The sequence below is a fragment of the Lycorma delicatula genome, chromosome 1 (genome assembly GCF_047948215.1).
Source record: "Lycorma delicatula isolate Av1 chromosome 1, ASM4794821v1, whole genome shotgun sequence".
Lineage (NCBI taxonomy): Eukaryota > Metazoa > Arthropoda > Insecta > Hemiptera > Fulgoridae > Lycorma > Lycorma delicatula.
In genome coordinates, this window is record NC_134455.1 from 200,671,899 (window position 1) to 200,688,311 (window position 16,413).

At 26.5% G+C, this 16,413-nt stretch overlaps 1 protein-coding gene across 1 annotated transcript in view; it reads left to right on the forward strand.

Moving 5' to 3' along the window:
- Window positions 1-16,413, forward strand: part of para (sodium voltage-gated channel paralytic) — a 544,951-nt gene that overhangs the window by 240,334 nt on the left and 288,204 nt on the right. The window contains exon 7 of the mRNA XM_075370553.1: window positions 578-706. Within this exon, the coding sequence (XP_075226668.1) occupies window positions 578-706 (129 nt within the window). The remainder of the gene's footprint in view (window positions 1-577; window positions 707-16,413) is intronic.

The following is a 16,413-nucleotide window of genomic DNA, read 5'->3' on the forward strand; positions in this document are numbered from 1 at the left end:
TAGGTCATCTAAAGAATTTTGTGTGAATATCATAATAATTCATTTTTTTAATTGAAGGGAGCTAGAAGAAAAGGGACCAAAATTTCTCATTCTGTTGATATTTACGATTGGCTGTTGGAAGTAGAATAACTTCTTACAAAGAATGATATGAATATCAAAAAATAAAGTTGGTTTAAAATAAAAATGGTAGCTTGCATTGAGACACACTTTAAGACTCACATCTGGGAGATATACCTAGTGTTAATAACTTACACAAGACTCTGTTACCCTAAGATAATGAAACAGTATTTATAATGAGTATTTTTGTGGTTAAATTTTTTCATTCTAAATGGTTAACCTAATTGCTTATTGTTGTGACAGTTAATATTGCTGTGTCAGACATATCTGTATTGTCAGGCTAGAATCTCTTATATTTCTTTCTTATTATTATTAATTTTAATTTTAGCATCTGCACTCCAAAACTGCATTGGCTATTTTTCTCTATTAATGAATTAAGCTGATAATATATTTGTATTATATAATATTTATTCTATAAAACAGTGTCATTAAATAATATTACTGTTTTTAATTTATGTAGGGTCATCTTCACGGGGATCTACACGTTTGAGTCTGCTGTGAAGGTGATGGCGCGTGGCTTCATTCTACAACCGTTCACATACCTTAGAGACGCATGGAACTGGCTTGACTTCGTAGTAATAGCCCTGGCGTGAGTAGATTAGAATAGACTTAGTGTAGAATAGACTAGTTCCTTACCTACCTTCCTTTTCCTTCCCGAAACACAGAAATTCAACTGTATATGAATTGAATTTCAACCAGAACATAATAGAACCCAGATCGTCAGTCTATTTGTAAAAATTCTAAAATAAAACAGAATTAAAATAATAATAATTTATGAGAATCCAACAATATACATAAAACACTTAAAAATAAAATTCTGTTTGGTCAACTTTTTTTTATTATTTTACTATTTTATATATTAATTACTGTTAGAAAATTTTATGAAATAAATTGTTTTCCAGTATTAATTTGAACTTTTTTTGAAAGAGTTATTTTCAGTTGTTACTTTAATGGAAAGTAGTTTAAAAGTTGCTGATCTCATCTAAAAAACAAAAAAATACATTAGACCTTCTTTTCTTTTGCAATATGTATAAATACTACAATAAACCTTCTTTGATTTTGTAGTATTACATTAAATTTACTAATAAATGCATATGGCAGTAAATAATGTATATAGTCTTACATTTACTGTCATTATATATTATTCATTAAAGCTGCATTTATTTTAAGCTGATAGATTTATTTGTATAGTTTTGAAAAAAATTATTAGTTGTATAATATAGAAAATACTAAGAACATTAAAAATGCGTGATCATAAAAATATTACCATTACTCTTATAAACTATTTCTAATAAGTATATGATAAAAACAATTGATTTTGATTTTTACTTTTAAAAACTAATAAAATATTAGTTTATGCACAGACTAGTACAATATTTATAGGTGTCTTTACTTCTGTAGCAGCACTAAAATAATAATAATAATAATAATAATAATTATTATTATATTTTCAAGCATTTGATAATAGATAGTTATTAGAATCTATCATATAACATGTTCAAATGCAATCTTTTATTTATATATCATATGCTAGAACAAATCAGAATTTACTGAAGATTAATTTTTATCTGAATATCTATTCCAATGTGACAGTATTCAGTTTAAAAAGTAAAAGAACTAGGCTATTTGATTAAAAAGAATAATGGCAAAAATAGATAGTAATTACTGTTTTGTTTTCCAATAATTTTTGTAGCTAATTTTACTGCTTCAGTGCTTTGTATGTAAACATTTATATAAAAAAAAAATGTACAACTATTCTTTTTCTTCGTATTGTACTCATTAATCATACAAAAATAACTGATTTTGATAAAAGAATATATTTTGACCAGATTAGTCTATCATTATTTTTATATTTGTATCCAAACACATAGACTTGTATTCAAGTGTTTATAGAATAAATACATGGTCTTTCTTAAGGCCATACTTCAGAAGAATCAGTTCCATCTCATATTTAAATATTATTAACTTCAGTTGAATTTTGACTGTAATTCTTTTTGTCAAAAATTTTACAGTTAACCATTATGGAAGATGAAACATGTTATGTGACTATTATTATACAAGAAGATTAGAAGATACAAAAAAATAACTGTGAATGATTAACAAAATTTCTCATTTTTAAATTTAATGCATAGGATGTAGATTATAAATTTACTTTCCTGATAATAACCTTTAACCAAATTACCTGTATTCTTATCACAGTACCATATTATTGTTAGTTAATACCTTATAGAAAATAGTATTGTTCATTTTCCTTTTAGTGCAGTCATAGCCAGTTATAGTTTTATTATTCATTGTTAATAATCAGAGTTGTTTAACATAGAAGTTAATTTTTTCTTATTGTTATACTTGTTTATTATCGCTATTATTATTTTTTGAACTAGTAGATATTAGAAGTAATTTTTATTCTAAATGATCTATATATTATTGACTTTGGTGGTTAAATTTTGAATTGTGTGCATTATAAGAAGAAATACATTTTCAGTTACCAGGTATTTAATATTGTATGGTATATCTGGATTATCTGTTCATTTACATATATATTTTTTATTTTGATTTAATTTTAAAAACCCAAAATTTGATAATTAGTAAAATATAAAATGTGGAAAATAATATTATTTTGAAGTCTTTTTTAAATTAATTAGTTATAATATTTTATAGTGACAAACTAAGTACTTTAGCTGCTTCTTTGTTTAATATTTAATTTAGTATTTTATTTATGTATAATTTCACATTTAGCATTCTTTTTCAAATTGAAATACAATATATTTTAGAAGCATAAAAAAATTAGTTATCAGTTTATAAAGATTAAATTACCAATCTATTTATTACAAATCTATTCTTTATTCACAAATTTATGTTTACTATTGTAATATTATAGTGTGTCTGAGTGTATGTTTGCTTTTATACTGTATGTTACTCCCCAACCACTCATTCTATTGTGTGTAATTAATAAAATATCTTGTCAGGACAAATATCCATTTTTTTTTTTTAATTTAAAGTTTCAAATGAAAGATAAATTGGATACTAATATATGTATGCAATTTTATAAATATTTAAATAATACATAATTGCTTTTCTCCAGAACTTCTGCCATTTAATGCTGATATTGTGATAATATTGCAGTTATGTACTTACTATTTCGCTAATATCAAAATGTACCTTGGTGTTAAGCAAGTGCATTTGATTACACAAATAAACTTATGTTTGGCATAGTCAGTTTTCCTAAACTTACTTCAGAATCAAGATGAGATTTAAGGAATATATGCTCTTTTTCTGAACTTGTTAACAGTTTGTTTTTACAAATTTTTACTATTTTTCTGATGATAATTAATAAACTGCAGTTTTTTTTAAGTTGCGACTATGTATATAGGATGATTATGATGAGATTCTGAAAATTGCACTTCAGGGAATGAACAGGTCTTGTAAAGTAGGTTTTTGTTGCTAACATCAGCAATTTTAAGAAGTACAGTGAATCTGACTGACATCTCACTAATTTTCCACCTCAACTTATAACTAGCTTATGTTTTTAAGTTGATAGTGGTTGTCAGTGATTGGAATTAACATATGCATACGAGGTCTATTCAAAAAATATTTGACTATATTTTTATTCAAAAAAGTATTTGAATGCGAGTGATAAAAATTAGTGGAGTGCAGCACTTGTACCTAGTGTGTGTGCTTTTTTGTAATGTCATACAGCACATCAGGTGTATAACACCTGATGCTTGTCCTGTTTTTATTTTGTGCATAACAGCAGGACACATTGAATAAAGTTATTGCATCAAGTTCTCTAGAAAACTTTGTCTTACCCAATGCAAAACAATTTGTATGATTAAGCAGGCTCTTGAGAACAAAGCTACTGGGGTTTCACAAATTAAAGAATGGTATAGCTGTAATAATAAAATAACCAAACATCAGTTGAGTATGACCAACATGTTGGTAGACCGTCATAAAGCCAAAATCCAAATCCATCAATCGTTGTTAATGACGTAATTAACAATGGTTATTAAACTGTTCATTATCAAAGTGTACATGTTTGCACAGTTTGATAATGGAAAATTATTGAAAAACTTGGGCAGCCATAGAGTGGCCGCAAAATTTGCATCAAAGCTGATTTTGCTCGAACAGAAAGAGATCATTTTGATATTGCGCAGGATATGCTCGAGTGCATCAGTTGCACCATGATAATTGATAATGAATCTTGAATATATGAATATGACTCAGAAATCAAATGCCATTTATCACAGTGGAAGATATCATCACCAACGCAAAAAAAGCAAAACAAGTGAGGAGCAAAATGAAAGTGGTAATGACTGTTTTTTCAACTACCATGAAGTTATCCATAAAGAATATCTGCAGAAGACCAAACTGTAAACAAACATCACTATCTGGAAATAATTCTGAATTGTCATCATGATGCAGTTTGGAATAAGAGACAAACCTGTTGGAAATTTACAAGTGGCAGTTACAATGCAGTATCATTCCTCTCCTGTTTGTCACATATACTTCAGGATATCTACCCAATCATGGAATTCCTCAGTTCACCTGGCTCTTTACTCACCAGACATTGTAATTTATGGTTTTTCCTCTTAGCTTAATATGCCACTGGAAAGTGTCCATATTTGACAAACAGAAGAACAGTTGATGAACACAATTGCATAGCCAATATCTATTTCAAAAGAGGATAATGAATTTTCAAAAGAGATATCTTTTCCAGCAATTGAAGGACCTCTGGGTTAAGAATGTAGAGTCACAAGGGGACTATTCAAAGCAGGCTAGGTTTGTTAGCTGGTCAGACGTTTTTTTAACAGTCCATTTTGTTGCTTATGAACTACATTATATTAGGTACATTGGCAATATGTGATCCATTTATTACTGATCTAATAAATTTCCACATTTTATTACAGTAATACCTTTTCTATGGTAATTTTTTTTTTGCTGTTTACTGTATGAAGCAGTTTATGTTGTAGATTTAGTGCCAGAAGGATATGCACACACACACACACACACACACACACACACACACACACACACACACACACACACACACACACACATATATATATATATATATATATATATATATATATATATATATATACACACACACACACAAACACAAGTGTATGTAAGTGCATACATGTAATCGTGCACCACCTGCAGTTGTTTTTCACTGAGTAATATTCAATGAATGTATAATTTATAATCTTTCAAATACTGTATGTGTGTGTTATAATGTTAATATTAATTCATTTATATTATTTATTATGAAGTTCCTTATCAGCTGATGTAAGTGCTAAGTGGTGTTTATCTAACAAACAGTAAGTGATCATCATGGATGTGATTTAATAATATGGTTTACTAATGGATGTGTTATGATGTGACTGTGGTAATAGTATGGTATAGTTTATATTCTCAAATTCATATGGCATGGTGGAATTGGGTCATCTAGATGTCTTTTAAGTTATTCTTGACTAGTGACCTTTTACCTTATATATATGCATACTTAAGTTTTGTGTGACACATACTTGTAGTATGATTATTGTTTTTATTGGAGTTCCTATAATTTCTTTATTGTTTTAAAGAAAATTAACTGATATTAAGCTTCAACATGGTGTATTAATTGTATTCTATTCAGTTGCTTTTTTAAAAAAAATGTTGTAGATAGCAGAAACCAATGATTAGTTTTGTTGTAGATTGTTTTCATTGTAAATCCTATTGTTGTGATGGTAATTTTTATTTTTATTTCACAAGGCAACATAACTTTGAGTTATGTTTTAGGCAAGACTTTTTTTTTATAAGATTTTTTTTTTGATGAAATAAATGGCATAGTTATAGCAATTTCATCATTTTTTTATAAGTAGTTGTTTAAGGTTATTTTTCCCTTGATAACATACTGTTGAATGGGATTATTTGATATTCGCTTGCAGACGTTAATTAAATATATTTAATTGATTCATCCCATAATATTAAAGTTTAACCTTGGGAATATTGAATGGAATAATTGTGGCATATAAAAAATGCAAAGTCTGACTGCTGAGTTTCAAACTTATAATCCTTTTTCCTTACTTTTATAAATGGCTTTTTCCTTGATCCTATAAATAAAGAATATATATATATATATAATTTTTAACTGAATGACAAATAGGAATGAATTGCAGTGTTTTTGTAATTTATATCTGAATAACTGCTAATTATTCCTTAATCAAGTTAATTATATCTTAAATTAAGTTTTTAATTTTTTTTAAACAAAATAAAGTTAGGTAGCAGTATAAGTAAAGAACATTTAAACAAAAAAAAAATTAGCTAACTACAGTAAAAAAAAAAAAAAAATAATAAATACAAACTTTCTAATTTAAGAAAAATTAAAATTTTAATGAATTTTCATCTTATTTACCGCACTTAATATTGAGAAAAAAAGGTTATTAAATTTTATGTAACATGTATTCAAAATAATTTTATTCATAACATGATTATTTCAATTATTTTGTGAATAGCTTTTAATGGTAGAATTATATAGTGAAATGTAATATTTTAATGATTGTATATCAGTGCTTTAGATGATGAAAGTCTATAATAAAGATGCAAATATATTTTTTTTCTTAAGTCGTCATCACATTTTTCTCAAAAGTGTGAAAATTACTATACTTGATAACATTTATCTGAACAATCTGACAGCTTATTGAGAAATTAATTTACTTTCAAGATACCTGAGATAGTAGCTGGAAAAAAAAACTTTTTTTGGAAAAATAAAAATTTAGTGAACGAAAGTAAATTAAATTTAGGAGGCTAAAGATCAGTAAATATGATGTTGCTGAAGTTAAATGGAGTAAGAATTTTCAAACAAACCAGTCCAAAGAATTGTAGACACAGTGATGCATGTATACATTTTTGTTTTAGAATCCTGATGAAGAATTTTGTTTTATCAGTTAATCTTGTATTATTTTCAATTCACAATATGATTATTGTGAATTATTATTATTATTATTATTTTACATTACAATTCCCTAAATATTTTTACATGAGTAAATGACTTTAGAATTTAGTCTTTCATCTGTTATTTTTTTTTATTTATTTTTTTATGAAGTTATTCAATAAGTATCTGACAACATTTTTTCTCAAAACGTACTTGAATGTGAGTGATAAAATGTAATAGACTGAATCACTAATATTGAGTGTGGATGCACACTTTTTTACTATCTCTTGAATGAGTCAGTTGTTCAACAATCATTGGATATGTTAGTGGTTGTTGTGTTTTTACTTTGAGCATGACATGGAACATTATGATTGTTACCGCATCAAATTCTGTCAAAAGCTTGGTGATACAGCAGTCCTGAAAATTGTGGTAAAATTGTTGCATCTATTTTAACTATGGTGCTTCAAGGAGCCAGCTCCTCACCATGTTTTTACAGTTATATTGCATATGTTTTATTAAAATATTTTATTAGTTTGAAGTTATTGTTTTGGTTTTTCAAATTAGTGAAAAATTAATTCTTGTTCAATGGCTCTAAATGGTTTGTGTAGTAGTATTAATTGTAATAAAAAAAAATTCAGAATTAGCATTTTCTAGATTTCAAAATCAAAGAAACAGAAAGTGGTTAGTGACAGCAGACATGATATGTTTAAAAAGGAATAAATCCAAGTTTGATAAATTTTATCATTCCATTTCATGAATGATAAAAATAAATAAATGAGTGTGCAATATTGTCCTTACAAGATTTGGTTTTACAAATAGACCTCCAAGTATGACACTAAAACGGAATGCAACTAATTACTGTAATAAAATGATTAAAAAAATGTGTGTATGTGTGCGTGCACGTGTGAGATTCTAATTCTGACTATAGGCTAATTAATAATAGGAATAATGAAATTAATAGACAGGTCAACTAAGCTTTTAGAAACTGAAGCTAACCAAAACATTTGCAAATCAAATTGAAAGAAAAGCACGTACAAGAAAAATGCAAAATTGCTACTTAAGAATAAATGCAAGAAACTTAATGTAATATATTCTTATAACTCAAAACTTCCCATTAAATTAAAAAATAATAAAATTAATACTATTATGGACAGTAAACATTTGCCTAAAATATGTTGTTCTATATTCCACAAGGCTACAAATTTTTATGTCAGCATTTTAATTTACCTTCAGTATGAAAACTACAGAAGCTTGTAGAAGTTGTAAGACTTAATTATAATGTAAATGAAAAGATATTTACTTTATCATGAAAAAAAATATATCTATGTAATATTGGTCTCCAAATAAAAAAAATTGTTGCTTCATAATTGGATAAGATTTAATTTATATTCAAATGTATTATCAAGTCCAGATAAAAAAAAAATCCCTTATATATAAAAAAGATCCCTTATATTTTGTCAGTGAATGAACTCAAAAAAAAAAACTAATAACATTCTACTGTAATGATAAATGAATTTTTATTTTAAATGAGATAACCATTACTATATTTTTTACACAAGAAAGTATGGCTCTCCAAATTTAAAAAAATTGACAACATAGTTAACAATTTTAGAAAAAAATTTACAACATAGTTTAGAATTTTAGAGAAATAGAATTAACAATTAAAACATATCTACCAAATCAAGGTTATAATCCTATGCAAAAGAAGAAGATAGGAATTATAAAGGGAAACCTTACTTAATTTTTGAAGATGAAAGTAAGTATTTTTTTACACACCTCATTTATTAAAAAGCGTTAAAAATAATATGTACAAGTACAATGTTCAGCATAAATTGGAAAATGATGTAACTGGAACAACATCTTGTAAACGTTTACAAGAGTTTAATTGTTTAGTTACAGTAAATAAATCAAATGAAAAGTCTGGATATTATGAAACTAGATTTGAGGACAACCTGATTTTAGGCATAAAATCTGTTGTATGGTTAATTTATCTTCTGTGATAAACCTTACAAATAATACAATTATGTAGTTGAAAAACTTATAACATTTTTTTCAAATGATTGTACATTATTAAAAAAGTTATTTGCAATTTACAGCTGATTAAGTGTGATCATATTTAATTGAAGAAAATAATAAAATTGTTTATAATACAGTTGATGAAAAAAATAGATCTTCATTAATGAAAATTCCTGGATTTCCAGCTGAATGCTACCCAGTCAAAAAACATATTCTTTTTTAATTGTTATGTTACATTTGAAAATTTGGTTACAAAATGTTAAAAGTCTAATCAAAATAAAATAAAAGTTTTTGCAATTTAATCATCTGTGCTTATTAATTTGTTCTCTTGAAAGTTATTCACATAGTAAAGTTTTGAATTACAAATAGTATTAGCTGTACTATAGTTTATTGAATTTAATTTTAATATTTATCTCTTTTTATGGTTCAAATTGTTAACAATAATTTTATATGGGTAACACTTATTTTAATAATAACTATAAAAAAATATTAATAGAAATTGTTTCTTTTAAAATTACTTATTTTGTACAACTTATTACTTATGGTTATGATGCTAATAAGTTTAATTGTTGATGCAACTAAAATTAGAATAAAATTACAAAATTTAAACAAAATTAAATTTTTTATTTGTTTATTGAGAGTGAATGGCTGATTCTAATAATATTTTTTCTGCTGATTTCATATATGCTAATAGATTTTTTCTATCGGGTTCAGTTTTTTTGTAACTGAAACTTCTTTTGAAACAAAAAATGTATGGGGAACGTAAAATGACAATACATTACATGAATTTTGTACTCACCTAAAATCTATTTCTTTTTGATTTTCTGCTGTAATTTGCTATAGGTAGATCCCTCTTTAGATACCAACAGTGGTCAGCTAACATTTTTGGGTTCCATTTTCCCTGGTATCATGTTTCCATTGAAAATATCTCCTGGTGAAAGCTTTCTCCATGTTCATCACTGATAGTGTCGAGATTTTTAGGGGAAAAATCCAATTGTGAATGTGAGAAATGAATTTTGAGTGACATGTTACACCCAATTTCTTTGTAGTTTTGAAGGGGTTCACTCACAAGTTCTCTGTAGATAATGACCTTATGGTTTCCAAGGAAGTTGTTTACCACATTTTGAAATGATTTTCATGCAGGAACCTCCAAGTCATTCAAATATTCTTCAAACTTCAAATCACGTATTAGTTTTCTTATTTGTGGTCCAGCAAATATATCTTCCTTTATTTTAGCTTTGCCTATGTTAGGGAATTTTAGAAACTGAAACCCTACACCATTACGATCCATTGCTTTAACAAAATTTTTGAATAAACCTAACTTAATGTATAGTGGCAGAAGGTAAACTTTTCTGTTTTAATAATGCCTGACAAACAACATTCTTCTCTGCTACAGTCAGTACCTCTCTCTTTGGCCACTGCTCTTTTATGTAATGGTTATATAATAGTAAACTTGTATGCGAGTATTGTGCATTACCTATTCAACTCTTAATTCCAAATTTATTGTATATTCTTTTCTTTTTACTTCTTTGTACAAAGTAAAGGAAGTATTGTGATAGCGAAAAATTTCAGTTTTCAGGTTTCAACGAAATATCAATCTTGACCATCCCTGAATCCATTTTCACTAGTTTTGGTGTGATATCTGTACATATGTAAGTATGTATCTCGCATAACTCAAAAACGATTAGCCGTAGGATGCTGAAATTTTGGATTTAGGACTCTTGTAACAACTAGTTGTGCACACCTCCCCTTTATATTTCAATCGACTGGATTAAAAGCATCCAAAAAAATCCCAATATCCAAAAAATTTGGATTTTGGACTTTCTTAACTGCAGTAACAGGCCCTCACCAAGAGCTTTTCAACAATACATCAGAAGTGGTACTTATTTTCATTAGTTATAGCCAAATAAAATTTTAATTAATGAAGTATTTGGATTTTATAAGGGAAAGGCACATCAGTTCGAATCTGACCGTGTCTCCTCATTTTTTTAACTTTTTTTTAAAATTTAATTATATTGATTTATTAATAATTATTAATCTCTGAAAAAAAAATGTACAATAAATAATAATTTGGTAATAAAAATAAAAATATGTAAATATCAGAAGTTATTAATGAAAACAACTTTATTTACTTTCATTTAAAAAAAATGTGCATATGCAATTTAATAGGTGTGCAAGGAAGTCATGTGGTGTTTACATCATATTTTTTTTACATTGATTCATGATTGTTTTACTTTTACTTACTTTCTTATTTTTTTCTATCGTTCTAGTGATGTTATGTCATTCATAATTGCTAATTTTGTATTCTTGGCATAAAACTTTTTATTATACAAGCGTAGTTTTTGAGGAATTTCTCTGAGGATTCATCATGTGATTTAATTTACTGATGATTTATGTAAATGTAACCATTGTAAATAAATTTTGAAGCAATAAAAAAAGTCATTAATATCATGCTGTTTGATATTGAAAATCATCAGCTGATCATCCAATAAATTATAATTGACATTGGGATCTTTGTTCATGGTTTTTACAGGATAATTTGGGATGTGCAATTCAAATCAAAACAGAATTTTTGTAATTTATGTCTTGTTTCATTGACATTATTTTGATCTAACTATGACATAATTCCTGAAGTTTTTGAGTTTTTTTTTATTAGATATTCAAAATGAAAACAGGCAATCTAGTCTCTTTTATAAAAAGTAATTTTATTTTTAGTTATGAGTAACCTTATTTTATTGAAAAAATAATTTCTGAATTTGTAAAATAAATTTATATGCCAGTATGCATTCATATGTAAAACTTGCATCCAGATTTACCACTTACACCAAAATTTAAACTATGGAAAATATTTAATTATGGCAAGGTATTTCCAGACCTTGATTTTATGAAGTATTCTAACGTTTGGACTACATGTTTACTCATTATCTACGATTATGATTAATTAATTATTATTATTATTATTTTATATGACCACATAGGACCACTTTAGTCAGTCCATTATCCTAGTCCCTTTGATGTGACTGTTTGGGCTTTGCAGCCCTCCCAGTATCCATATGTTTTCTTTGTGCCCTTTCAGTCTAAAGACCTCATATTGTGAATTTCTTCTTGGGAGTGTGAAGTGATGATTTTGTTCTTGATTTTCTTGTTTAATTTTATCTTGTGATCAATTAATTATAAGCTGTAACCCTTTTTTAAGGAATGTATCACAGTTGTAGTTTTATTCTTCAGATATATCAGTGTTTTATAAGGAAATGTATGAAAGAAGTATATTAAGAGTATAAGCAATATAAGCAAATTAATAACCTTAAACAATAACTGTTAATAACTTTTCTTTTTGCAGTTTCTTAATTGTGACAAATGCCAGGGTTCAGGGTCTTTTAAAAAAGTGAAAACTGATCCATAAAATGTTATATATGTCAGTATTTGGTCACTTGCTCAGAATGCTTGATTGACTTATAGTTTTTATTATGGTTATGTATAATATTAACATATTTTAATACTTTAGCACATGTTTAGTTAAAACTATTTAGTTCTAATGAAATTTTATTTTTGTTTTATCAATTCATGTATATTTTGCTAATCATCATTTATTGAATCTTCTTTCATATTGCTATGCACAGTAGACTTTATTTGTAAAATAAACATTTTATAAAATAAATAACTGTTATACAATTTTAATAATTGCTTGTATGTGTCGTTTTTTTACAAATATATAATTATATTTCATGTTTTATAATAATTTTTAAGAATAATTTATTAAAATTTAATTCAGTTTGTGCAAAGCATAATTTAACATTATGGGATTAGGTCTACTCACTTTAAAAAAAATAATTTAAGTAATTAATTTTTAATTTCTTTCTGTTGTACAAAATATGTATAAAGAGGAATAGTGAAAAATTGATTTTGGTAGATGAAACTGAGTTCGGCAAAAAAAAACAAAGAAAAAAGCCATCATCACTATCTAATAAGATTAGTCAATTATTATTGACAGAACAGACTTTGCTAAGAAAATAGTTTTTAAATAATTTATTTTAAAGTGTACACTTGATGTTAAGAATGCATGTAAATAATTAAAAAACTGCATTCATAATATTTAATAACTGAAAATTAAAATTTGTGAATGATCCATCAAGTTATGATATAATAATATTTCAATATTAAAGTTGAGAATCAAATTGGACCACTTATCCATACATTAGCTTTTGAACTTATTGTTAGTACACTGTAAATAAATATCCCTGCAAAATTAAAATGATAACATGTAGGATATTAATTTTAAAAATGAGTTATTATTACAGTTACTGTTTACTAGAATTATTAAATTGCTACTATATTGCAATTGTTATTATTGCACTTAGAAAATTAAACATACTGTCCGTGAATAAAATAGCGTTCTTTATTGTTGTTGGTATCTTATAGATTAGTTAAGATTACTTGTGGATAAAGCAGCCCACTGCCATGTAAAACAGTTATTTTATTTTAGCAAATTGATGTTTTATAAATTGGTCTGATTACTGGGCATTATTTTTGTGATCACAAATATTTATTAGTTATGGTGTATATCATTGTGAAACATTCATTAATGTCATTTTTGCATTTTACAACAATAGAAGCTGTTTAAACTTTTTTTTTCGATTATTATTGTACACTTCAGATACAAAATGAAAGGTTGTTGCTGTTAATATCAAATTCTCTTATGTAGCATGAAATCAGTTACATGATGTTTCATACTTTAAGATGCCATGTATTTTATTTTTATTGTTGGTATAACAGTTTTTAATTGAGTTTAACTTTTTTTCAAAAAGTATGGGCAGTTTTATATTCTCTTTTAATCAAATAACTATTACCTTAATTATAATGAAATAGACTTTTGCATTTGATAAAAAACATATTCTGAAAAAATTTAGTGAACAGTTGTAAATACATTTTGGTTCTGCTATAATTAATGCTGCTCATATTTTTTTATATCTTTCAATTAGATGAATTGAGTTATATGCTGTGAAATAAAAATATCAAATTAGTTGTATATCTTGGTTGTTCATGAGACATCTTGTTGGTTTAGATGAATCAGTTTTATTATTATAGAATAATTTTACTAATTTAAACAAATTATGAATAACTGGTGATTTTTTTTTCTACCAAACCATGGTAAGTATAATAATAGCAAGTTTTTGTTATTTGTGGTGAAATTTATCACAGATAAAGATCTTTGCTTTTTATTACCCAATTTCTTAACTACCCACCCATCACATTGACACAAAATAGGTACCAAAATTTATGTATAATTCTCATGATTGAGTTGGGCCATGTTTTTAGCCTACAGTCTATTTCACTATTATATATATTAATTTTTTTTTCTCAGTATTAATTATAATTTTAAAGAAATAAATGATTATTACTAAATTCAACATGTTAATTCTTCTTTTAGAAACCTCTTTAGAATTAGGTTTTACCCAACCCCTATTTCCATTTGAAAATTCTGAGAAACTCCTACTTTAAAATTTATTCTTCCATGATGTATATGTCATTCTAATCATTCACGTGCATCATATGAAGGCAGAACCTCAGCATCATCTGAATTACACTATTTATAGAACTGAGCTAAATGTATTCAGTATTCAATAGGTGTTTAAGTGTGCTCATTTTACAACCTAATGATTATTTAAAAACATATTTTATTCTCCTCAGGTTTTACACTACCAGAGGAGTAGTTTATGTTCTCTGATAATCAGTTTTTTCTACCATGGGGATAGCTCTATATTATTAACTTCAGCTAACTTGCCATAAAAAAAAAAATCACCATGTTACATAGGAGTTTGCAAGTTCTTTGTCAAGTGAAACCACATACAACAATATTTACTCTTGAGCAGATATTTACTCATGATACTGTTGGTGTTACTTTGTAGTCAGTCAGTAAAGTAGTTCAGTTTGAATTTTCAAGCACTGTTATATTACATACCTAATAATTAAACATCTGAGTCTCTGTTCTTAGTGACCATATTGCTCATATCTGTTTCTGTTGTTTTCCTAGTCATACAGGAATTCAAGGAAATGAAGGAGTACATTGGCTCCTATGTACAATATAGCCTCTCAGGAATGAAGCATGTTATCCATTCTGATTATGAAAGTTTACTGAAATATCATCGGAAGATATCTTAGACAGTTAATAACAGTCTGCATTACCCAGAAAAAGTTTATAAAAAAAGGATCCATCAGAATGAAATACTATGAAGGTCTTTATGTTTGGGGCTCAACAGGATAAAGTATGGATTCTTCATTTCATTTGATGACTTTGATGTGTCCCTTGGCTGACTGCCATATAATAGTTCATAATATTCTCCTTGATTGCATGAGTTGTATGGCATTCCAATTAAGACTTAAAATGACGCTCAGAATTTTCAGTATTTTTGGTGATGGTGTGTCCAAAATTGCCCGATCTTTAAATTTCTTTATTTTGGCTCAGTGAAATATATTTTATTAAAATTCCAATAAATAGATACAACTTTTAACAAAATTTATGGGGAATTTAGTTCTGAAAAATTAATAAATATAAAATAAAATATATATTGAAATTTATATATCCAAACAAAAGTCAATTGAAGACAAATAAAAGTTTTACAAAATTTGATTTTTATTTAAAACAAGATACACCAAGATGTGTTAGAAAATGCTATAATTTTATACCAAACCAAAAACCTTTGCATATATAACAAAAAATATAGTAACAAAATTAATTGTTTAAATAAAAATTAAAAAAAATAATATAATGAAAACAAACTTATTTAAGCAGTTGAAATATTTCTTCACTCTTTACACAATGCTCTTTTTAGTGTAAAATTCCTTAGGCAGTTCTATGTATTTTATTGGTTTTTTTTTGTGTAAACATCATTGGAGTTATTAATTTTCATTACTAATTTTACTGTTGTACTACCACCCTTTTATTCATATGGTAAAGTTTTCATAGTAGTCATTTAGGTCTGATGATTCTAAAGGACAGTTTACTGATTTACTTCACCTTGCCAATTCTAATTGTTTAAATACATTTTTAAGTCTCTCCCCTGTAAAAATTATTATAATTATAATTGTTATTATTGTTATTATTATTTGTGATAAATTTACCTGTAACCTTGAAGCTTGAAATTTAATTGTGTAAGATTAACATCTTCAGATGATAAATTTTGAATATTTTTGTGGAAAAGGTAAAAATTCTCTTTAAAAGTATTTGCCATACTTTACTATGTGATTAACGAAAGCAATGGGAAATTTGTCTTGGGCAGCCCCAAGTTAGAGCATACTGAATCACATTTTCTTCTTCAACAACATGAACTTGTTCTTGAAGTTCAGAAGTACATTGTGATGATGATACT